This window comes from Kogia breviceps, chromosome 8, assembly GCF_026419965.1.
Source record: "Kogia breviceps isolate mKogBre1 chromosome 8, mKogBre1 haplotype 1, whole genome shotgun sequence".
In the NCBI taxonomy this organism is placed as follows: Eukaryota; Metazoa; Chordata; class Mammalia; order Artiodactyla; family Physeteridae; genus Kogia; species Kogia breviceps.
In genome coordinates, this window is record NC_081317.1 from 3866119 (window position 1) to 3890860 (window position 24742).

Below are 24742 nucleotides of genomic sequence, written 5' to 3' on the forward strand. Positions count from 1 at the left end.
GGTGGAGAGAGGAGGTCAGGAAAGGCTCTTCTGAGGACGTAGCAGGTAGCCCTAGATCTGAAGGATGAGTGTGAGGGGAGGGCTGGGGACATGGGTGTAGGAGTAACGTGTGCAAAGGCCCTGAGGAGAGAAGGAGCTTGGTACATTCTGGGAATTGAAGGAAGTCCAGGATGGCAGAGGGTAAAGCTGAGACTGGTGAGATGGGCAGAGGTTAGATTCTAAAGGGCTTTGTAGCTCGCATTACACATTTTCAATTTTAGCCGAGCGACGGAAAGCCTGCCTGATACTGTGCTTAACTCGGAACACTTGCCTTTTGGAGAGAAGTTGACGTGGGAATAAAGAGTGACCGGGATGGTTAGGGATCTAAAGTTTGTGTCCTGTTTGGGATATTTAGTCCAAACAAGGAGGAAAAAGAGGAGTTCTGTGATGGATGAAGGAATGTTACATCCAAGAGTTGCTGCAGAAAGCAAACTGCAAACTAGTAGATGGATCTTCCAGGAGACAGGTCTTGCCTGAATGTCAGAAGCAGCTTCCCAGCCCCTAGAACTTGGTTGGGGCCAGAATGGGCTGCCTCATGGGATGGAGAGCAGGAGGAGGGGGTGCAGGCAGGAGCTGCAGGGCCACCTGTCAGGGCGTCTGGTGATGGGAAGCCACACATGCGTTGCGGGGGAGAGGCCTTTGGGCCTTTTGTGCTCCAAGAGCCTGTGGGTCTGTAAACCAGGTAAGATCTGCACATTTCATTCCGTCTTACAAATGATTCAAGAGACCTGAAACTTGACTTCATCTTTTTTTAGTCTGAAAATTTGGGACTTCGTAAAAATAAATTTGTAAAATTTGTAAAATGAAGCAGGTCAGTACCTACTTCATTAATACTAAATATTAATACTAAATATTTGAAGTTGTATATATCGAAGTACTTAGCTATAGGAGCCCTTAGGGTTGCCAGGAGCAAAGAACTATTGTTATTGCTAGGTTAGTCAAAAGCTGACAGTCATGGCTAAAGCAAGCTGACGTGTACACAGAAGTCATGATTTCAAGCCAAGAGGAAAATAACATATTCCAAGAGAAACCAGAACTCCGGAATAACAATTCCTAGCTCCTCACAGGATGTTTTTATATTCATGTGTAACGTAAATTGGAAGAGAAGGCCAAGGAAACTAGAGGAGTTGGATGAACTTCTCCTAGGCGGAAATTTGGACATCATACATGTAACAACATTGGCGTTATGGAAACGAGAAGCAACAGGCAAGGAAGTGTCTCATATTGTAGCCTGTAATGGGCGGTCAGACAGGCAACGGAAAGGCGAGGAGAGCTGGAAGTAATTGTGATAGAGGTGATGGACGGAGCTGAATTCTCATTTGGAACGGAAACGGGGAGGAGGAATCGTCTCCAAGCCGTCTGAATCTGAGGGAGCAGCTTGAGGGCAGAGAATGACGGCGCTCCAGGCGCTCTGGGCTAGAGCGGTAATGAAGGTTTCGCTCGCTGGGCATAAGCCGGATGCAGCGTCTCACGTGTAGTCACCGATGGGCTGGGTCGGTGGCAAGAGAAAAGATTCATTTCCCCTCTTCCTCGTTCTTGTCGTGTACGTGGACTCCTAGAGATTTGGGTTGACATAGCTTGCACACTTCACGGGGTGGGTCCTCTCCTCCCTGCAAACAGACTCCATTTGTTAAAATTCAGCCTGAAAAATGTTTCTCCCTTCTTGATTATCTTGGTGGAGTTGAAGGTTAAGGTGATTGGTGAGGTCTAGTAGATGGATCAGCTGAGGTTTGTGGGGGGTTGTTTTGTGCCTTTTGGGGGGAAAAAAAAGGGCTGAGTCAAAGAACCTGATCGCAGGCCCTAAACTGTTGCTTGACGTACGGGGCATAACGATCTCTGCAGGGAGAGACGCGATTCTGTGGGCAGCGGGTTTCACTCTGAGGTCTGTTTTCATGGACTCATGCATCTCCTGTCGCTCTTTCCTTTTGGGAACGATGCAGCAAGCAGCAGGCACCAAAAGAAAATACCAAGCGTCCAGTGAGGCTCCCCCGGCGAAACGGAGGAGTGAAACATCATTTCTCCCGGCCAAGAAAACTGCTGCTAAAGAAACTCCAAGGACTTTTAAGGGGAAGGCACAGAAAACGTTTTCTCCCAAGAGGTCTTCAGCTGGTGCGAGTGATGGAAACCAGGAACGGAAACCGGGCATTAAGACTTCATCCCTGTTTAAAAACAACCCTGAGATTCCACAACTCCACAGGTATGGCCACGTGTAGACACCCTTCGAGAATAAAAGGAATTAAGCGTCTTCTGCCTTTTTCTTTGTTTCTCGGAACTGATGCCTGTGTCTTGTTCGTCATTTGCAGACCTGTAGTAAAGCAGGTGCAAGAAAAAGTGTTCACTTCAGATGCTTTTCAAGCCCTGGACCTCCACCCACATCTGGTAAGTATCCCTCCATGTTTTATTGGTGTGTTGATTTTGTTGGTCTGTTCATTCAGAATGTCTGTGAAATGACCGTTCTAGGAAGAAAGAAAATCAAAGAATGGTTATTGTTGCGTCAAGTTACCCGGATGACCTCAGATCGATAAGATGCTCTTCCAGGACCATTCACAGGAACTCAGGAGTCTGTTCACTGTCCCCACGCCACTCCCGCTTTTTCTTAAAGAACTCTAAAGACTTTCCTCACCTAATTCACTTTAGGACTGAGACTCCACATATCGAGCTAGCAATCCACCTCATAATTACTGGACAGATAGTGACATCAGGGCTATTCTGGGTGGCTGACGTCACAGGGACCCTAGGAGAGGGCACTGAACCGGCATCTTGCTGTCAAGGGCGTTATAAAGAATGGAAGGGAGAAGGGGCTCTTTAACCATGCGTTTGCTACAAACACATGGACGCTCAAACAACAACAACAGCAACAACACCGTGAATGAGTGCTCAGCCTTGTTGATGAGTAAGGTGAGAAGCACACGTTCACTTTTAGGGAGTCTGGATTTCCTTGGCTCATATGGTCATGGCCTACCTACTCCTTCTTTCGGGTGGGTTACCTGTACTTGCTTTCTCACCTGCAGGTTGGAGTGGGGTTTCCCAGCCTTGGTCCCGTGCACGTCTGGGGATGGGGGCTCTGTGTCGCGGGGGCTGCCCCGTGTGTGGCGGGATGTACGGCAGCGTCCCACGCCTCCACTCACTTAATGCCAGTAGCATCCCCACCCCCAGCTGTAACAACCAACGGTTTCTCCAGACCTTGGGAGGTCCGGGGGAGGCAGTGCTCAGAACCTCAGAACCACCCCCAGTTGGGAGCCGCTGGGTTAGAACTTGATTTGATCGTGGTCATCCATTTTTACCCCAGTATTTTCCCCTTTTTTGCATCCTTGTTTGCATTAAATATATTTGTACCAAAAAATGTGTTAAAGAAAAGGTTTTTTGTTCTTTGTTTTTGTCTTTTCTCTTAGATTTCCACAATAAATACGGTCTTAAAAATGTCTAGTATGACCAGGTAAGAGCTCTGGGTCAGTCTTGATTTTCTCAGGATTTAAGTGGGTATAAACAGATGAAATCTGAATTGTCTGTGAAGGACAGCAAAACTCGTGTCTTGGCATTGGAGAACAGGCCAGGTTATTGACCCTCGAGGGCTTGGTAGCCGCTCAGCTTCCCCACCTGGGAGGTGGAGGGACTGGGTCTCCGTCCCCTTCTGCCCTCAGCTCTAAACTGTAAGAGATCTCTGGTCCAGAAGGTGGTCTGCATAAGATCCCGCTGTTGTCTTTGCTTCCTGAAAATAACTTGTCTAGAATACAGAATTGATCTTGTCATTTCTTAGTAGTAAGAATTAGAGTCAGCTACAAGATAGGAGTAAATACTTAGTTGGATATAATGGGATGCTGAAAAAAGTTTTTAAATGCTAGTGACAACTCCTGGAAGACAGAAATGGAGTGGTGGCAGGTGTGGGGCAGAGGTGACCCCCTCTCTCTGCATATGTATGCTTCTGTACATTTTAGTAAGTCACTTTCACTTAGAAGTAAACATTAATAAGAGTATCAAAGAATAAAATAAGGAACCCCTTTCTTATTTTTTTTGTTCAGTTTTATCAACCAAATGTAAGTGATTTCCATACCCTTTTGGTTTTTTTATTTTATTTTATTGAAGTGTAGTTGATTTACAATGCTGTGTTAATTTCTGCTGCACAGCAAAGTGATTCAGTTATACATATATATTCTTCTTCATATTCTTTTCCATTGTGGTTTATCATGGGATATCGCATACAGTTCCCTGTGCTGTACAGTAGGGCTTTGTGGTTTTCGTTGTTTGTTTTTGAATACACAACGTGGACACACATCTTACGGTGTCCGTAGCGGTCATATTTGGTTTTCTCGAGAACGGACAGCAGTTCCCGGCCGTCTGCGTGGCTCACAAGCTTCCTTTCACTCTTCTGCTCGGGAATCCTTCCGTAACGTTTTATTGTTTCATATTCCCTGGTTCAGAAGGCCGGGGAGTGTGTGATGTGCGTTTGTGGTGGCTCCAGCCTGTCAGCACGCCTGTCCCATTTTTCTTATTAAGTCGTCTCATAGAACCGCCAATCTCTGGCTTGCCTCAACATTTGCAGCCCCCAAAGTTCCAAAAATCTAACTGAGGTTTTATTCTTCTAACCATCAAAGGTTTCTCAGCCCTTCCCACGGCTGTTTAGGTAACCTCTGAGGCGGCAGGTGATAGAGCCTGGGGTCATTGCATTTTGTGTGTCTTGCACCTCTGCGTGTAAACGTGGGCGGGTGGTACTTTATAGATAACCATGTGCTCTTTCTTTTGGGCGGCCCAAGCGTTCAGAAGCAAAGTATCCCTGTGTTGCTGGAAGGCAGAGATGCTCTTGTGAGATCCCAGACGGGCTCAGGTCAGTTGTCATTTGATTTCTGCCCTCCTCCACGGTCGTGGGGTGGGTCGTGTAGTGAGGTGTCTGTCGTGGTGGTGGCTGCTTTGTTTGGTTTGGGGGAGGGGCGGCCACGCTTGCTTCTGATTCGAGCCCTGAAAGGAAGGGGATGATCAGTGGGGCCCGTGATCAGGAAGGATCAGGAAGGAGTTAAGTCCGCTATCGTTTCTCAGAGCCCATCTCAGGGCTTTGCCTGGTCCCACCATCTGTCTATGGCCAGAGCTGCCTGTCTTCACTCCAGTGGGCGATGACTATTTCCTTCTGGTATTAAAACAGTTGCTGTGAGCACACGCTGATCGGATGCTAGTTGTTTTGCTACAACGCGGAACACCGTTCTGGCGCGTTCCGGAACAGTCTGGACTTGCTCTTCTGACCCTCCTGTGCTCTTAGTGGCAGCTCAGCTATTCTCTGCTCGCCCAGCTCAGCCACCTTTCAGGCGGGTGGAAGCCCAAAGTTTTTGCCATCTTTAGAGGCCAGCTCTGGGGTTTCAGACTGGCTGGCTCCGCACCACGAAAGCTCCACGGAAGACACTTAACTTGACCACGGGAGCCCCTTTGAGAGGTTGAGGTGACCCCAGAGAGGGAGTTTTCTAGTGTCTAGGGACAGTCATTGAGTTGAGCTTCTGTGTGACCTCGGAAACGTATCATTGTCTCCCTTGTTAGACGTTAAAGGAGCTGAAGGTGCAGGTTTGTTGGAAGTACTGAACTTACAAAGCAGAGCTAGGAGTTGTGACAGACAGGTGGCTTCCGTTTCCACCCGGATGTGAGTGCACTTTTCCCGTCCCCAGACTGCAGGGCAGCCCAAAGGTAGCAGCGCCGGTTCGTTTACTGTCTTTGGTTTTCTGACATCTACAGGCTCTGTGATTATGATTGCTCTTGTACTTTTTTAAAAGGTAAAACTCTTGCCTATTGCATCCCTGTGGTCCAGTCTCTTCAAGCAATGAAATCCAAAATACAGGTGAGTAGAAAGTGTGTTTTTCTGGGAATTCCCTGGCAGTCCAGTGATTAGGACTCGGCACTTTCACTGCCGAGGCACTTTCACTTTTCACTTTCCCGGGTTCAATCCTTGGTCGGGGAACTAAGATCCTGTAAGCCACATGGCATGGCCAAAAAAAGAAAAAAATAGAAAAGAAAGTATGTTTCTGTTATGGTTCACAGTGCATAAGAAGCCATCAAACTGAACCAAAGCAGTAATATTGGGACCAAAATAATCTTTTCACTTAGCTTTGTTTTCCCGCCTCTTTTTAGTTCATTTATTACATAAGCATGTGGCATCTGAAGATCGTGCTCAGAGTGGAATAGAATAAATATAAACAAATGTAACAGTCATCTGAGTAGTTCTAATAGGGAATGTTTGTAAGACGCTCCTCCTGTGTCAGACATCGGGCCGGATGCTTTGCTTGTGTTGTCTTCTTGACTCTCCAACTACCCCAGTCCCACTGAGTTGGAAGGTACTACTAGTACCTCGATTTAAAAAGAAAAAAAGGAGGCTTGAGGAAGTTAAATAACTTCGTAAGGCCATGCGGACAGTGATTGTGGAACTGGGTTTCCACCTGCATTCTCTTTGGCTCCAGAGGCCAAGCTCTTCTGACTGAGAAGGGTGAACATTGTATTGAAAACAGTGCTTTGTCATGAATAGTAGAAATGAAAATAAGTACCCAATTAGCAGGTGTGACAGCTGGGCCGCCTGGTAGTTAGTATTTTCTAGGACTTATCTTTAGTTGTGAAACACACTTAGCGCCTGGGCCAGAGGGGCCAGAACTGGGTTCCTTGGAATGGTCCCCTAGGAGGCCGTGTGACTGCCTTGTTCCGTAGGCAGAGGTGTCGTCTCAAAACCCAGCCCAGAATCTCACCAATACACCCTGGTTATTCTCCGTTGAGAGGAGACAGTGAGGTCAGCAATAGGAAGAGAGATGGGCTCACAAACAGATGACGAGTCAGTTGGTTACTTTTTCCTCAGTCGGGACACATGCAGAATTAGATGTGTATTGAGCCTGCCTGTTACTTGAATGACAAAATAAATAATGATGGTGTTGGATTAGCAGCCCACAGTCTAAAACAAATACCTATTGAGTCCAAGCTGAAATAAATGAATTATTGAATAAATAGGTGGGACGGGGGAAAGCCCTTCCTTATACTAGAATTCCAGTGAATACTTGTAGGGCATCATCATTTGGCAAATGACACAGGAATCGTCAGAGATGCTAAAATGAGTGGATTAAAGTGTGACGAAAATGGGATATTTACACAGTCTCAAAGTATGTATCCAGAAGATACAGGAAAAAAATGGTAACTTTACAGTGGGGAAGCCTGGCTGATGCCACCTTAACCAAGTGGTTGGATGGGGCCTCGCCAGTGCCAGGATGTGTTGGCCTAATGTGTCTCCTGATAGGTGCATGAAGGATGAAACAGTACTTCTCTGGTTTTCTTGCCCACAATGCACAACTCTAATTTAGTCATAAACATCAGACAAAGCCAAATCAAAGGACATTCTACAGAGTGACTGGCCAGTACTCTTCAAAAGTATTAAGGTCACACACAAAAGACAAAGAAATACTAAAGAGCTACCCCAGAGTAAAAGAGACGAAGGAGTCATGACAACTAAATGCTGTGTGGTCCTGAATTGGGTCTTAGTCTGGAAAAAGCATGTTAATAGGTCAGTTAACGAACTTTGAATAAGGCCTATAGATTAACTGGTGGTAGTGAATCAATGTTGGTTTCCTGTTTGATCATTGTACTGGGATTTTGAGAGCCAATATCGTATAGGGAAGCTGGGAGAAGGGTGTAAGGGAGTTCTTTGAACTATTTGTGCAATGTTTTTGTAAGCCCCAAATTATTTCAGAACGAATACGTTTGAATGTTATTTAAACTTTATTTAAATGATTTTTAAATCAATAAATCCTACACAGTCATCTAAATGGTGGAACCTTATATAGTTATTAAAAGTGCTGTTTTCTTCAATTACTATTTGTGAACTTGACAGGCATTCTTGCCATGTTAAAAAGGCAGGTTATAAAACAGTATGTATAATATGACTCCAATTTCATAACTAATGATTATATATATATATATATATACATACATACACACACACATACACACCTATATATATATGTGTTCACACACAAAGATGAGAAAGGTACTTTTCAAAATAATGCCTGTTTTCTCGGAGGTGAGTGAGTGAGAATTCCGTTTCCTGCAGGTGGGTGATGTTTTCTTCCATTGGGCACTTTGCCGTGCGGTGGTTCATGCAAGGGCCTTAGCTTCGTACCCGGTGTAGGTTAGAGAAGAAACGTGGATTATTAGACCAGTGTGGGAAAGTCTCATCCGTTTAGATACTCCAGGAGGACTTCTAGTAGAGGGTTTTTTTCTTCCTGGAAAGTTGCAGGGTTTGGACGTGTATTTGATCTGGCGTGGCTCCTACAGTTCTGGCCCAGCTGTCTGATTTGCTGGATCCGTGAACGGAGGACAGGAGACATGCGATTACATTCCTCAGGTGGACAGCGTGGGGGGGGCTCTGCTCAGATCCTGGGTCTGAGTGTGACGTTAGCACATCACCTCATCCTTGCGTGCCTCGTGGGGGATCACGGCGGTGCCTGGGTGCTGGGGTTGCCGGGAGGATTCAGGGAGTCAGCGCACGGAGAGAGTTGAGACCGGCTTCCAAGCGCCTCGTGGTGATAGTTCCTGCTCGCTAAGTCTCCACGGTCATTGTCAGCAACAGGGACGTGTGGCTGGTTTGAAGGGCAGTGTTCTGAACTGCTGAGATTCAGAGCGTTAACCAACCATGTCGTTCTTATTTACTCAAGTATTTTTTAGTATCAATAACGGCTTGTTCTATTAAAGATTGGAATATTCTGTAGAGACGATTTAACAAGCCCAAATTTAATTCACTTATTTCAAGTGATGCTCAGTACAGGCCCTTGGAGTTCACTGTAAACCGATTTGACCTGTGAAAAACCTATCTGGAGGGAGCAGCGAGTTCAGGGCACAGCAGGGTCTCCAGTTACTTTAGCGATGGGATGAAAACGGACTGCTTTTCTGTGTTTTCACACTTTCAGCCCTTTGGGCTCTGATTTGTTTTAACATCCCATCCATCCTTCCTCGCTCACGTCTGCCCTGCGAGGAATTGATTGGTCTTTCTTCTTCTCTGTGTAGTAACACCTTTTGAAATGTCAGAATCTCTAACACTGCTGGGTTGATACCATTGTACTAACATGTTTACCGTTCCTCGCCCGGCTTCGCCGCAGTCTCGCAAAGTCGGTGTTGAGTACAGACGGTTGTAGTTTGAACTCCAAATCCTTTTCTCCTTGTGGGTAAATGTTTCCTATGCAAAATATGAAAACCTACTTGTAATTTAGTTTGCTGCTAAATCTGTGCTTAGCTTCTACACTAATGTATTTGATTCATTCCGTAAGCGTCTGTGAGCATTTTGGAGGTGCAAGGCTCTGCTGACTTCCTGGCCCTTGTCAGATTACTTTGTTTTCTTCTATTATTGTTACTGTTATTTGTAGGTATAACGTACATGGGAAAAAAATTTGAAGAGCACCAAAAAATATACAGTGACAAGTAAGTCGAACGTTCTAGCGCCCCGCACCCTGAGTGGCCCAGTTCTTGTCTCAGGACGGCGTGGTCCTGACCGCCGTCTCTTGTCTAATCCTTCCGTGGATATTCTGTGCATATGAAGCAAATCTGACTGTACGTAGTGCCCCTCCCCCTTTCACGGACGTTTCCGTTTGTTGGCCACACGGATGGTCGCTTGCTGTGCGTGATTGCGCCTTGCGTTTGTTCACTTCATATGTTTGGGGGATGGTTTCTCATCAATCCCGTGTCGACCCGTCCTGTTTTGTTACTGGCCGCCTAGCCTTCCACTGTAAGCTTGTGCCGCAAATTATTGAGTCGCCCCCACGTTGGTGGGATTCACACTGTGTTCAACAGTTTGCTGCACACAGACAGTTAAACAACTTCTTTATACACAACGTGTGAGCCTCTCTTTTTGAGAAATTCCTGTCAGTGGAGTTTGCATTGTTATTTGGTAGATGATACCAAAATTGATCTCGAAAGGAGTTACACCAATTTGGATTCCCACCAACAGTGTGTGAGAGTTCCCGTGTGCCTGTGCCTTTCTCAACACTATGGGCTGTTTTATTTTTGCTCATTTAACAGGGGAAAAGTATTGTATCATAGTTTTGATTTGAATTTCTCTTAGGAGTAAAGTTGAGCATCTTTTCATACATTTAAAAGCCATATTTTGAATTCTTATTTCCATGAATTAGCTGTTATATCCCTCTCCATTTTTCTATTTGAGTTGTTAGTCTTTTTTATTTTTATTTTTAATTGAATTACAAGCCTTCTTTATAAACTAAGAAATTGGCCCTTTCTCTGACGTGTGGCATAGTTTTTTCCCCACGTTGTCATTTGACTAATTTTCTTTAGGTATGACTTTTCCATTCTGAAATTTAAAAATTTTTATGTAATAAAATTTATCAGAGTTTTATAGTTTCTGAGTTTTTTTTTTTTTTTTTTTTTTTTTGTGGTACGCGGGCCTCTCACCGTTGTGGCCTCTCCCGCTGCGGAGCACAGGCTCCGGACGCACAGGCCCAGCGGCCACGGCTCACGGGCCCAGCTGCTCCGCGGCACGTGGGATCTTCCCAGACCGGGGCACGAACCCGTGTCCCCTGCATTGGCAGGCGGACTCTCAACCACTGCGCCACCAGGGAAGCCCTATAGTTTCTGAGTTTTATGTCGTCTGTAAAAAGGCCAACTTAATTTCAACTTTATTTTTCTAACTTAATTTTTTTTTCTAAAAGGACATTTGAATTATCTGTCTTTTCACTGCTGATATAAATCGCCTCTTATCATATTTTCTGACTTTCTATATGTATTTGATTCTGTTCTAGGCTGTATTTGTTATTGTAATCTCTATGTGCTAGCATCAATTTTTTAAAACTACTGTAGATTTAAATTGTCTTATCATCTGATGTTGTGCAGAAATGTCTTGATTATTCTTGCACATTTATTTTTCCATGTGAACTTTGAAATCAGCTTGTCTGGTTATATATATTATTTTTTATATGCATATGTATGTATACTTGTGGCACGTTTTAGATATTTTATATGTGCATGTTCATGGCATTTTTATTACAATTATATAACATTTATGGATTGATTTAGGGGGAATTAGTTTAATTATAATATTGAGTCTTCTTATCCAAGAATAGGATACATTGTTCAGTTTATTTCAAATTTTATTTTATGTGTCTTAGAGGTATTTAAAATGCTTTATTGTATAGATTTTGTACATTTTTTGTGAAGCTTATTTATTTATTTATTTTTAATTTTATTTATTTATGGCTGTGTTGGGTCTTCGTTTCTGTGCGAGGGCTTTCTCCAGTTGTGGCAAGTGGGGGCCACCCTTCATCGCAGTGCGTGGGCCTGTCACTATCGCGGCCTCTCTTGTTGCGGAGCACAGACAGGCTCCAGACGCGCAGGCTCAGCAGTTGTGGCTCACGGGCCCAGTTGCTCCGTGGCATGTGGGATCTTCCCAGACCAGGGCTCAAACCCACGTCCCCTGCATTGGCAGGCGGATTCTCAACCACTGCGCCACCAGGGAAGCCCGAAGCTTATTTTTAACCTTTTTTGTTTTTTTGCTATTCTAAGTGTGATTCCATCTAGCTTTCTGTGTTGGAAGGATGTTGATTTTTCTGTATTAATTTTGTATTCAGCTAGTTGACTTGTCTTTTTTGTAGTAGATTTTCAAGTGATTTCTTTTTTAAAAAAATTTATTTATTTTTGTCTGCATTGGGTCTTTGTTGCTACGCGCAGGCTTTCTCTAGTTGTGCAGAGCGAGGTCTCCTCTTCGTCGCGGTGCGCGGGCTTCTCACTGTGGTGGCTTCTCATTGCAGAGCATGGGCTCTAGGCACACGGGCTCAGTAGTTGTGGCACATGGGCCCAGTAGTTGTGGCTCGCGGTCTCTAGAGCGCAGGCTCAGTAGTTGTGGTACATGGGCTTAGTTGCCCTGCGGCATGTGGGATATTCCTGGACCAGGGATCAAACCCATGTCCCCTGCATTGGCAGGCGGATTCTTAACCACTGCGCCACCAGGGAAGTCCTCAAGTTCCGATTTCTTAAGTTGGTTTTTTTTTTTGTTTTTTTTTTTTGTTTTTTTTTTTTTTTTTTTTTCGGTACGCGGGCCTCTCACTGTTGTGGCCTCTCCCTTTGCGGAGCGCAGGCTCCGGATGCACAGGCTCAGCGGCCATGGCTCACGGGCCCAGCCGCTCCATGGTATGTGGGATCTTCCCAGACCGGGGCACGAACCCATGTCCCCTGCATCGGCAGGCGGATTCTCAACCACTGCGCCACCAGGGAAGCCCCAAGTTGTTTTTGTTTTCGTTAGTTTTGGGGTTTTTTTTTAGGATGAAATATCATCTGCTAATAATGACAACTTTACTTCCTACTTTCCAGATTTATACATATTTCTTTGTCTTTTCTGATTGCATCGGCCAGAACTTCTAGATTAATGTTGTGTAATCATGAGGGCAGTGGGCATGCTTATCTCTTTAATGAACTACTCCTGATGTTTACAAGTGGCCACCCTTAATCTCCTCTTCTGGACCTCTGTGACCCGCATTCATTCAACTAATGGCATTTCTTTCCTTCTGTGTCAACAGCGTGGTGACGGCCCCTATGCTCTGATACTAGTGCCAACAAGAGAGGTAAGCAGTCCCACTTTCGGAGTGCTAAGCAAGTACTTTCAGTGATATCGTTGAATTCGAAGGTGGTTTTACCATTTTTCTCCCTGCTGCACAAATCACTACACCCTTTCCTTTGCCCGGGAACCATCCTTCTGGTTCCTGACAAGAAGAAAAATTCAAGTACTCTTGGCAAACCAGAAGTTTTTTGGTTTTGGAAAATGGTTTCTCTGTTATCTAAAAACTAATGACACTATAAATTCCTGTCCTTATAAAAGGAATTAAAATAATCACATTTTTGTGCGTTGTTTTTTCTTTTACAACTTTAATTAAAAAATAAAAGCAGTTGACCCTACAAATGAACTTTTATTTTTTTAAGAAGCTACTGTACCAAAAATTTTACTTGTTTCTGAAAGTTAAGCTTCTTGATGTTTTTCTTCTTTCTTGGTGGAAATCTCTTCTATCCGATTTATTTTATTTGCCTTCAGAGGCAATTTCAGATTAGGGTATCTCTTTCCTATATCAAATGCTAATCACTTCCTTGCAGAGAATCGATCATGACAATGGAGGTTTCTGTACAGCCTGCAGCATCCTGTCTCACCTCCATCCATTGAAGGAGCAGGCACAGAGCTATTTAAATTTTTACAACAGCAAACTTGCTACTTCCCTGGGATGCTTCCTGAATACAAAACGTGGGGAAACTGTATATATATCCTTGGATAAACGGATTATATAGAGGCTTTGTTGATGATTGTTAATGGTTATAAACTATTCAATACATTAATTTTCTCTTTCTCTGGTTTCCACTGGGCTTATTGGTTTTTTCTCCACCACCACCCCCGTTTGTTTTTTTTGGGGGTGCGCGGGCCTCTCACTGCTGTGGCCTCTCTCGTTGCGGAGCACAGGCTCCAGACGTGCAGGCTCAGCAGCCATGGCTCACGGGGCCCAGCCACTCCGCGGCACGTGGGATCTTCCCGGACCGGGGCACGAACCCACGTCCCCTGCATCGGCAGGCGGACCCTCAACCACTGCACCACCAGGGAAGCCCTTTGTTCCCCCTTTAATAAACTTGGGAAATGAGCATCTCTGTCTTTAGCTACTGCTCTGCCCCAGCATAGCCTTAGGATATAGTCATGTCACCTGTAAAGTAACGGTCCCACGGCTAGCCTGTCGCGTCACTGTGTGGTTGGTTTACCCCTTCACACATAGTACATTCTCTCTCTTTCCAAACAGGTTGGCTCTGTTTCATTTTCTTCCGTCTTTGTGTACCATAGGCTGTACTTTTCTGTGTGGTGCTCTGGGATTCGAGCCAGCAGAGGGAGCACAGAACACTGTGTGTGTGTCCGAGAAATAGGCATGATGTCTCCAGCCACATGCTCCAGACTGACAGTTTTCAGAATCAGTCTAAGAACAAGGTGTATTTCCCAAGTAGATTCTGTGTACAGGGCTTTTTAAAAAAAAATCCTAACTTGAGGTCCAAGGTTGGATCCTTATCATTTTACACTGTCTAAATTTTTAAAAAGGTAAGAAGGGCCCTTGCTTATTAACTCTAACTTTTTAACATTTACAGCTGGCCCTACAAAGCTTTGATACTGTCCAGAAACTGCTTAAGGTAAGGCAAGCCATGAGTTCAGTTTTGTCTTTTTTTTCCCCGACTTTTTGAGGAACGAGAAAGATACCAGTCTTTTCTTTATTTTCAAAGAGCTAGGAATTACTGCAGTTTTCCTTGTATTCCCTGGATGTCTCTGCTCACCCCAGATACAGTTTGTAGGTTTTTATTGATCTGAACCTTACAAATCACCAATTTCTAGCTTAGTGAGATGGTTAGTGTTTCCTGGTACTTCGGCTCCTGTCATGTGTTTGTTACAGTCACTAGCGAGCCACCTACAGAGACCCCCAGGTACAACCGTAAGGTGATCCAGTGAAAGCAACTTAACAAGCTGCAAGTAGGGTTTGTTTAAGAAAGAAGGGAGAGAAAGCTTCCAAGCCAAAGGCTGCCAGCCCACCGAATTAGATTGAGAATTGATCTCTCCTTTCTTTTATCACGAGTGGGAGTAAGGAGGCGTTGTACTTGGGTTTGATCTTAACCAAAAAGGAAAAAAAAAAGGCAGTAGACTTACTGAATTGTGTTTTCAGTTCAGGCTGTACAGGGAAAGGCAGAGAAGCTACTTGAATCACTTAAGAAGCCCACATTTCTCTCTTACAGTGTCGGAAGCTAGTCGCATAGGTATAATTTAAGTTACTGCGAATATCCATGGGCATGGCAAGGCCTAGGAATTGTGTCTGCACAGTAATACCTCCTGCAATGAAAAGCCGAGTCCTCCCTCACGACTTCCTTAAGGAAAGGGAATTTGGAATCAGCCTCTGCAGTGAATGGGGCTTTGCATTGATTTTGGTCTGATGTCTTCCTGTAGCCATTTACCTGGATTGTGCCTGGAGTGTTAATGGGAGGAGAGAAGAGAAAATCAGAAAAAGCCAGGTAGGGGGAGGTTTGTTTGTTGTTAATTCCTTTTAAAGTCTGTTCTGTCTTCCTGTTCAGTAAGACCCTGGCCCTTCTCAGCCTGGGGAGAGCCTTGTCTCAGATGATGGTTCCTAGTCCCAGCGTGTGGGGACAGATTGAGTCCCCAGGGAGCGGTCACTCTAAACGGTGCTATTTTTTTAAAATACTGGTGAAACTACCAGCGGCTCCCTTTTGATGTGGTTAGTAACAGCTCGTTACCTTCTCAAATCTCAACGCCCCCCCCCCTCCCGGCCCCCGAGACCCACGGTCCCCCCTTGTTAAGGATACATCCCCCTTGACTCCCTTTGGTGGATATTGGGAGGTTGGGATTTTTGTTGTTTGATTTTACAGAAACGAGATTATAAACCTACATAATGCTTTGCATCTTGCTTTCTACACCCAGATACATTGATTCCTAATTCTATGTTAGAATTGGTAACGGGTGTCAGTAGAAAATTGTTGCAAGAAGTAAATTCCAAATTTTGTGCGTTCTTTTTAAAGCGTTCTTATTTTATTCTAGCTTGATGCTTAGTAGTTGTGCTCAGCTACGTGTGTAGTCTGTAACTGAGGAGCAGACACTCAACTTGAAACCTTCAGATGTTGGTTAGGGTAAGATTCCACTGTAGCTAACAACAGCAGTGGCACAAACCATATGGAAGCTTTTTCTCTTTCTTTCACATTTAAGAAGCGTGACGGTGGCCGTCGGGGCTGGCGTGGTGCATGCGCCAGCGTGAGGACCCTGGCTCATTCTGGCTTTTTGTGCCACTTAAGTGAAGCTTCCATTTGCAGGCTTTCCTCCTACTGTTAGATAGTTGTTGGAGCTCCAGCCATTGTATCTGATTTCCTGCCAGTAGGAACAAAGCTAATCATACCTCCTCTTTTTAAAGGTACTGGTGGGATTTGCATGCTCCCTTTACCCATTTATCTTATTGCCATAACATAGGCACGTGCCCACTTAATTACAAGGGCAGCTGGAAAATGTACTGAGCTAAGAGTTGTAGGCTTTTACTGCTGTGGGCTGATGGGATGAAGGATGGTTGTGGAGTAAGAAGTTAGATTTATCCCACCTGGTCCCCGGGGCAAGGCTAGGCCTATCGCATGGAAGTTACAACAAGGATCCAATGTAAGAAAAAAGCATTCTAACCATTAAAGCATGTTGGCATGGGATAATGCATTCAGGTGGGAGATTCCCCGGCACAGATGCCTTCAAGAACAGATTAGGTGACCATCTATCTGGAATATTCTAGGAAGCATCTCTGGATCAGATAAAGGGCATTGGGTTATATAGTAAAGATTCCTCTGAGACAATTTTAGTAGGATTTCAGATCTTACAGGTATGTTTTGTAAGACAGAGAAACTTCAGAGAAAAATTAGAACTTAAATATATCTTTGTATCCACTTGTCGTTACGTTTGTCATGATTTCAAGCTGTGGCATGTTGGTGCTGGCCATGAATCTGTCTCCTCCTTAGCCTTTTCCCTGTGTTTTCTGTTGCTATGGCTCCATCTGATTTACTTTCTTTTATGATATATAATTTTAAACAGACTCCGGAAAGGAATAAATATCCTCATCTCAACTCCCGGACGCCTCGTGGATCATATTAAATCCACGAAGAACATTCATTTTCGTCGGATCCAGTGGCTGATTTTGGATGAAGCAGACAGGTGAGCCCTTCCGGGAAGCAGGAAAGGGCTGTTTCTGTGGTCCGCCTTCTGACACTTCTGAAGCCCCCGAGTGTTCCCTTTACTCACGTAGATTAAAACTCCTCCCTTGAAACCACAGAATCCTGGATTTGGGTTTTGAAAAGGACATCACAGTGATACTCAACGCTATAAATGCCGAGTGCCAGGAACGACAGAACGTCTTGCTGTCGGCAACACTCACGGAAGGTGAGTTGAGAGGAAGTGCTGTTTGTTCCCAATGGAGAGGAAGGGCCTAGATGCGAGCCGCGCGGTCTCCCAGCAGCGATTCCTAGCCTCGGTGGGGGGCGGGCGAGGAGGAAGGTGTCCCGAGAGGACTGCCCTTCAAACCGTGTGTCCTGTGGCCCCGGCCTCCCTTTCCCATCACCCTGACTCTCTGGTTGCCAGCACGTGGGGAAAGGGAGAAGGGGCACGTCCCAGGCCCAGAGCCCTCACAGGACGGAGAGGCAGCCGTGCTCCCGTCAGGGTGTGGAGGAGGGGAGGAGGCTGCCTGCCACCCACCTGGTGGTCTTGTGAGGTTGTGGTCGCGATTGCTACCCGCTGAGAGCAGGGCTCTTGTCCTGAAGGTGGTAACCTCTGTGCCAGCTCATTTTTTGGTGTAGTCACCCTGCCTTTCTCCTAAAGAGAAATCTATCCTAAAGAGTATATCCTGTAAGCTCATTTCTGTCTTTCCATCATCGTTAAGATGGAATTTCTTAGCTCTCTTTTGTTGATGGGAACACCTAGGCTTGGAAAAGTTGTATCGCTCTCCACCAGGACCTCCCCGCACGTGAATCCCTGTCTGAGCGACGATTCAGCTCTCACTTTACTCGGTTTACTAGCCTGCCCTGGTGCACACGTACCAGATGCCATCCACGTGACTCACCAGCAGTTCTCAGAGTGTATCCTAACTAACAGTGACTTTAACAGAGAACCCATGGGACTTCCCTGGTGGTCCAGTGGTTCAGAATCCTCCTTCCAGGGCTTCCCTGGTGGCGCAGTGGTTGAGAGTCCGCCTGCCGATGGAGGGGACGCGGGTTCGTGCCCGGGTCCGGGAAGGTCCCGCGTGCCGCGGAGCGGCTGGGCCCGTGAGCCATGGCCGCTGAGCCTGCGCGTCCGGAGCCTGTGCTCTGCAACAGGAGAGGCCGCAGCAGTGAGAGGCCCGCGTACCACAAAAAAAAAAAAGAATCCTCCTTCCAATGCAGGGGACGCGGGTTTGATCCCTGGTCGGGGAACCAAGATCCCACATGCTGTGGGGAAGCTAAGCCCGCGTGCCTCAACTACTGAGCCCAGGTGCCTCAACTGGAGAGCCTACGCGTGCCTGCAAACTACAGAACCCACATGCTCTGGAGCCCGAGGGCCACAACTACAGAGTCTGCGTGCCGCAACTATAGAGCCCGCGTGCTGCAACTAAGACCCAACACAGCCAAAAATAAAATCAATAAAATCAATAAATATTAAAAAAAAGAAAGAGAGATAATCCATGGAAAGGGGATTCGGTGCTCAAAAAGTTGGGGAAATGCCACACGTTACCTCCTCCTCTTGGAGTTTCATGTGCACATTTATACAATAAAGGTCCTGAGAAGGCCTGTAAACCTGGGAAAGAATCCCAGGAAAGCTTTTTTTCAGGGTTTTCATAACTTACTTGACCACAGAACCCTTTCTGGGGGGTGGTGGGCAGACATCTGTTTCAGTGGTCTTCCACGGGTCAGAGTTTAGAAACTCCCGTGGTGTGGATGGGTTTTTGGGCCCTGGGAAGAAATAGCTGGGTCCCCGCTGGACTGACATTGGGGCAGGTCAGTGCTGGCATTTGGGGATACCCATCAGGAGTTTCTTGATAGGCCTGGATGTGTGGTGTTGGGGGCTGTGCAGGTGTGACCAGTTCTACAGTGTGTGCCTGCCAGTTGTTTTGTCCTTTTCACGTTTTCTCCAAGGTGTAACGTGGCTAGCTGATATCAGTTTACACGACCCAGTCAGTATTTCTGTCCTGGATGAAAGCCATGACCAGTCGAACCCAAAGAGCAAAGCCATTCCTGAAGCTTCTCTTCCACAAGCTAGCGATGAGCTGGACAGCTTTGCCATACCAGCGAGTCTCGAGCAGTACGTGACAGTGGTTCCCAGCAAACTGAGGCTTGTCTCCCTAGCGGGCTTCATCCTGCAGAAATGCAAGGTAGGTCTGGGGACTGGGTCCAGGCTGATCCGGGGAAAGACCACAGTTTTGTTCATGTCGGGCATTGAGGCAGTGAGCTGAGACACACACAGAAGTTTCCAAGCTGAGCTGTGGGGCAAGCGCAGACCTTAGCAGAGATCTTTTCAGTCAGTGGTTCTAGGATTGCGGTGAAGACTCAGAGGTCACTGATGGCCATTACGGTCAACGTAAGATCTGCCTCAAATACCTTTCCTGGGACTGATGCCGGGAATGTCACAGGTGGTACACACACGCTGGATGTGAGGCAATACAGTAGCCTGTGCTCGTGTTTTTTAAAGAATCATCGTATTTGTATATTTACTAGATTCACGTGATAACTTTCTCTGGTATATGGGGAGATAGTAGGTGGAAGGGCTTGAGGGCGCAGCTTCGAGACTGACTGCGTGTGCGGAGTCCCCGCCGGGGAGTGCCATGCGTGGGGGGACCGAGTGAGTGAGAGGGACACAGCTAAGGGCGACTTCGCGTTGAAGCGTAATTGTTTTCCTCAGATGCAGGAGGCCTGTTTGAGGTTGCGACTGTGTCATTTTCCTGTCCTACATTCTTTGTAGTGTGGAGGATCTGTGTTATTTTTTAAAATAATTCAAAGCCATCTGTCACCTCTGTTTCCAGATCGGGGCTAGCCTGCCCGTGTGTTTTAGAAAGAGATTCATTTTAAGTGTCACCTGATCTTAAAAACACGTGGTGGTTTTTCCCCCTTTGTATCGATGTAGTTTGAGAGAGACCAGAAGATGATCATCTTTTTCTCGAGCTGCGAGCTGGTGGACTTCCACTACAACCTCTTCCTCCAGACCCTGCTGAGCGGCTCAGGGGCCCTGGCCCCAGGCGCGTTGCCGTGTGCGTCCACGCGGTTAAAATTCCTGCGGCTGCACGGCGACCTGGAGCAGGAGGTGAGCCTGTCCTCCCGGGTTGGCCCTGGCTTCCCTAGGGACCCCGCTGGGCCAGGGAAGAACGTGGCTAAAGGGAGCGACCCACCAGGGGCCAAAGCGGGTGGCACGGCTGTGTCGATGGGGCGAGGGGGAGCCTATTGTTCCCGTTTGCTTTTGCTCCGGTTGCTGGTCTCTTCCACCCGAGAGAGCTTGCAGGCCCAGCTTGGCCTGACTGTACCCCAACCAGCTGTTAAGGCAACAGAGTACCACTAAGTAGCTGGCACCAGGGAAGGGTTTTGCCTTTTTAGTACCCAGTGTGTAATTAGGGCTTGATGTCTTCAAATTAAGAGCATTAATGGAGCTAAATTGTGGCTCCCATATGGTACTGCTGAGCGTGACTGCTGTCATTGTCAACAAGATGCAGCGCTTTCACTCGGAACACTTGGGTTGGGAGAGGACGCTGGGGTCCAGAGGGGCTGCAGGGGCTCCGCGCTGGCGAATATTTTTGATCAGGAAGAAGAGTGGAACATTTTCCTCATCTTGGGGACTTAGCTACGTTCACTCTCATTCCACTACCGGTAGGCAGGCCATCCGTTTAGGCAGTCGAGTGGGGTGTAGAATGAGATGAACTCTCTGGAATTGTGGCAGGAAGGACAAGCAGGGCTTGGAAACAGGAGCCATCCTGTCCTAGAGCAGAGGTTACCAGGCAGCTTAGAAAATTAGAAAGCTTGAAAGGAAGCCAGAAATTGGAATAAGGTTTGACTCGAACCACCTTTTAAAAATCAGAACATGTTTAGAGCTAAAGGAGACATTAAAGGTCATCAAGTCCAGCCCCTCTTTTCGTTTTTGCTTTTTTTTGTTTTAATAATTAAGGAAACGGAGCTTTAGAAAAGTGAAGTTGCTCAAGGTTACTCAAGGACACAGCTTCTTTTTTTTAATATAAATTTATTTTCTTTATTTATTTTTGGCTGCATTGGGTCTTTGTTGCGGTGCGCGGGCTTCTCGTTGCGGTGGCATCTCTTGTTGCGGAGCACGGGCTCTAGGCGTGCAGGCTTCATTAGTTGTGGCACGTGGGCTCAGTAGTTGTGGCTCGAGGGCTCTAGAGCGCAGGCTCAGTAGTTGTGACGCACGGGCTTAGTTGCTCCGCAGCACGTGGGATCTTCCCGGACCAGGGCTCGAACCTGTGTCCCCTGCATTGGGAGGTGGATTCTTAACCACTGCGCCACCAGGGAAGCCCACAGCTTCTTATTTAACACAAGACTATACAGAATTTCCTGAATGTTCCAGCTTTAGTTTTGTAAACTCTTAATTTTTACCTTCAGGATCCCGAATTCAGTCAAGTTTGTTGATTTCATAATGTAATGCCATTTATGGGTTTGGTTTTTTTAAAACTGATTTTATCAGTATTCTAGGTCTGTTTTCTGCAGAGCCATCCTGCAGGGTAGGTGTGAGAACGATGAAGGAGCTGGATGTGGACTCAGAAGGATCTAGGGGTTTGAATGTGTCAACAGAAGACTCTGCAGTTAGGTTATTTCAGACTGTGCGTCTCATTGTAACAGGGTGGTATCTGGGTAGGGTGTTTACAGCTGTGTGCTCTGGGGGCAGAGTGCTTGTGCTCTGGTGCTGACTGTGTCATTCACTGGCTGTGTGACCTCAGGAGAGCGTTCAGCCTCTCTGTGCCTCGATGTCCATGCCTCCGAGGTGGAGCGAACAGTAGCGCGTACTGTTTGGAGTTGTGGTGACGATTCACGGAGCACCTAGTGCCTGGCCTGGCGCAGAGTGGGCGCTGGGGAAGCGTCGGGGGCCGTGCTGCTGTGTCATTTCTCTTTCAGGAAGAGTGTGGTTTTTTCATCGTTTAATAATCGTTAGTGTTTTACTTGTCTTGTTTATTGAGTGTTTAGCCTTCACACCTCCCTATGAGGTGGGTAGAAGGTGGCAGGGAGGACGTCTGTATTTCGTTTTCCCGATATCGGTGCCGTGTCTCGTCCCCGGGGACTAAGCTAAAAGCGTCCCCGTCACGTCCTCCTGGCTGGTCACCCTGCCCCCTGCTCCACACGACCGCGGCGTGGTCTCCCTAAGTGACTGACGTGACCCTAACCCAGTATCCGAGCATCGGAGAGGAGCTACTGTGTGAAGAAGTTGCTGCATCGTAGCTCTGATGGATGCTCAGGACTTTGGTAGTTGTGTTCCTTACCCCAAATCTGAGTACAGTGTGTCTGGACTTCAAGATTAGGTTCACGGGCTTTTATGAACTTTCCTGACTTTTTTCTGGTTTTGACTCTACAGTGCAGCCATGAATTCCCTGGGTTCGGATCTCAGTTCGGTCCTGTATTAACAGTGTAGGCACGTGCCTTGGGCAAGTCACTTAACCTCTCTGTGCCTCGGTTTCTTCCTCTGGAGGTGAGGGTGGTGCCGGTGCCTGCTCACTGGGCTGCTCTGAGGATCGCGTACGTTCAGACATGTAAAGTGCAGGCCGGCGCCTGGCACCTGGTACACACCGTCCGCTGCGCTCGGTGAGGTGCAGCCGGGGGTCCCGTCACGTGATGGAACGTGTACCCGCAAAAGGCCAGAAGGAGGTATACCTTGGTGTCAGAGCGGAAAGGGAGACTTCGCTTCTTTCTTTTTTCCAAATCTTCAGTGATTTGGGCATATTTCCTTTTTTGTTGTTGTTGCTGACAGATGGACGTGGCCAAGTCTTAACTGCTGGCAACACTGTGACTTAAACACCCCCCCCCCGTGTGGCCCCCGCAAGTTCACGCCCGAGGCCTTTTGGTTGGTCCAGCAAGTCTGCCTTTAGGAGTTGACCCCAAGGGAACAGCTAAGCCTGAGGACAGCGAGTTGCCTGCAGACCCGTCTGTCGCGGCGCTGGCTGTGACGTGATGCGAAGCAGTGCGGACGGCCTCAGTGGTCAGGAGTGGGCGCTGGTCACGTGGGGGCGGGGCTCCCAGTCAGCTGAATATGGTGGAGTCACGGGAGACGAGGCGGTTTGGGGCTATTTATTGGCATGAGAAGGTGTCCACATTCAGTTGACATATGATAAGAGCGTGTTGGGAGTGTAAGAACCATGATGCCAGTTTCTCAAAAGCCACATATTTGGTCATGTTTCGCCTGGAAAGGGGCTCGGGAGGCTTCAGGGTGTTGCCAGCAGTGGTGGTTTGTTTTGAGCGGTAGACGATTTAATTTCCTTCCTCTGACTTGAAGTGTAATGTTTCTACAGTTAAAATATATGGCTTTCATAATTTGAAAATCTTTTTTAAAATAAGTTTTCAAGAAAATTGCCCCATAGGACAGCTTGGTTGTTGTTCAGCCTCTAGACCACCCGTAGAAAAGGTGTTAGGGTGCATTCTGAGTAGGGAACCCTGATTGCAGGAACTTGTGGCCTGTGGCCCTCCTGGCTCTGGGTGTTGGCCGTTTCTGGAGGGCGCGGCCCCCGACCCCGTCCCCGCGTTGTCTTAAGGAAACGTGCTGCCCTCAAAGCTTGTTACTCTGCCGCAGTCCAAGAAGCCTGGTCGTGTAGGTATAGGGTCTTGTTGGAAGATGTGAAGAATCCACTTCTTCCTCTTTCTTAGCAAAACCTCTCTCTGTGTGCCTAAAAATAGCTATAGCAGTAGAAAATTGGGAGAGTGATGAGAATCGAAGCCTACCTTGCTGGACTCGATCTCAGAGTTATAAAGGCCCTATTTTTCCTTGTTTTTGTAGGAAAGAACAGCAGTGTTTCAAGAATTCTCACGTTCCAAAACAGGGGTTCTGCTCTGCACGGTATGTATCATTCTGTGCTCCGTGGGAAGGTTGACAATTGTGATGGTGGTGGCAGTTTTTCTTCTCCTGACGATTTGCCTTGGGGTCACCGGCCCCACAGGGAATAGGAATTCCGGGGGCCGCTTGGCGTGGCTGGTCCCTTTGCACTCCTGGCTTGCCACCTTAACTGCCGCAGATAGCGGGCTGCCACCGCGCGGAAGACTTGGCGATTTGCTCACTAATAGCGGCAGCTGTTTGTCTGAAAACGTGTGAATCTTGGCGATTTCTCTCCACCAAGAACTTGTAAATTACAGCTATCGGGAGTAATTAGAGCTGAGAAAGTCTTTCCACGACAAAATCACTCTGCTTGCCTCTGTTCACCTTCTCTTAACGGAAAGTAGATGCGCTTGGACAGAGTCTATGTGCTGGTGTCCAGAGCTGTCATCGGCCCTGCAGTTTTCAGGGCCGCTCGCTAGGCCTCAGAGTTTGCAGTCGTGGGGAGCCACCTCCTCCCGCACCGCGGTGACCTTTGTCGTGCACGTCTCTTGTGATCTTTTGAGCTTGAAAACTCACACCTTCAAGGTCCCTGCTTCTCTGGGGACTCACTTCACCAAAGTTGCTGCTGGCTCCCAAGATTAAAATGCCTTCCCTGTCTGTGCCATCTTGGCAGATGTGACTTAATGCCCAACTGGTTATTTGAGACATCCCTGTATATACAGTAGTGACACGGCACCGTCCATTTAGTAATCCTGTGAACCAGGGCGAGGCAGAAGCAACGACATGTAGCTCTTTGAATGCCTGTCTGGTCCTCGTTTAATGCAATTACTTTTTAAGGAACTCCTGTCCCCTGTTTAGTTTTAGAGGTAATGGAGATTGTTTTCTTTCTAAATTGAGAGTTTGTGGGCGAGTGCAGCTTTGTGTCCCGTGTGTGTATATGTGCGTGATCGTCTACGAGGCGGCCTGCCCGGTGACCTGCGGATTGTCCCGTGTGTGTGGCAAACAGTGGTTCCGCCGGCTCTGGTCCTTCAGGCCTGAGAGCAGTTGCTCCTGGAATGCTTGCCTCAGAAGGAGATCTGAGTCCGACCAAGTCGCCCTCCTCTTTATGAAGCCCATCCAGTCGGATGCTTGTGTTTGCTCTAAAACTGCCCTCACTCGCCTGGTCTAAAG

General features: G+C 47.0%; 1 protein-coding gene across 6 annotated transcripts in view; it reads left to right on the forward strand.

The window, feature by feature from the left end:
- DDX31 (DEAD-box helicase 31) overlaps window positions 1-24742 on the forward strand; it is a 76231-nt gene that overhangs the window by 3270 nt on the left and 48219 nt on the right. For 4 of the 6 annotated variants that reach the window (XR_010841811.1, XM_059071447.2, XM_067040409.1 and 1 more), the window contains exons 2-14: window positions 1980-2236; window positions 2343-2418; window positions 3432-3475; window positions 4791-4861; window positions 5790-5854; window positions 12564-12608; window positions 14155-14196; window positions 14999-15063; window positions 16628-16747; window positions 16866-16972; window positions 18697-18932; window positions 19682-19858; window positions 23537-23596. Coding sequence is in view for 5 of the 6 variants with exons in the window: in XM_059071447.2 (XP_058927430.1) it covers window positions 1980-2236; window positions 2343-2418; window positions 3432-3475; window positions 4791-4861; window positions 5790-5854; window positions 12564-12608; window positions 14155-14196; window positions 14999-15063; window positions 16628-16747; window positions 16866-16972; window positions 18697-18932; window positions 19682-19858; window positions 23537-23596 (1365 nt within the window). In the remaining variant the exon portion in view is untranslated. The remainder of the gene's footprint in view (window positions 1-1979; window positions 2237-2342; window positions 2419-3431; window positions 3476-4790; window positions 4862-5789; window positions 5855-12563; window positions 12609-14154; window positions 14197-14998; window positions 15064-16627; window positions 16748-16865; window positions 16973-18696; window positions 18933-19681; window positions 19859-23536; window positions 23597-24742) is intronic. The other 2 variants (XM_067040405.1, XM_067040406.1) reach the window with 1 other exon arrangement.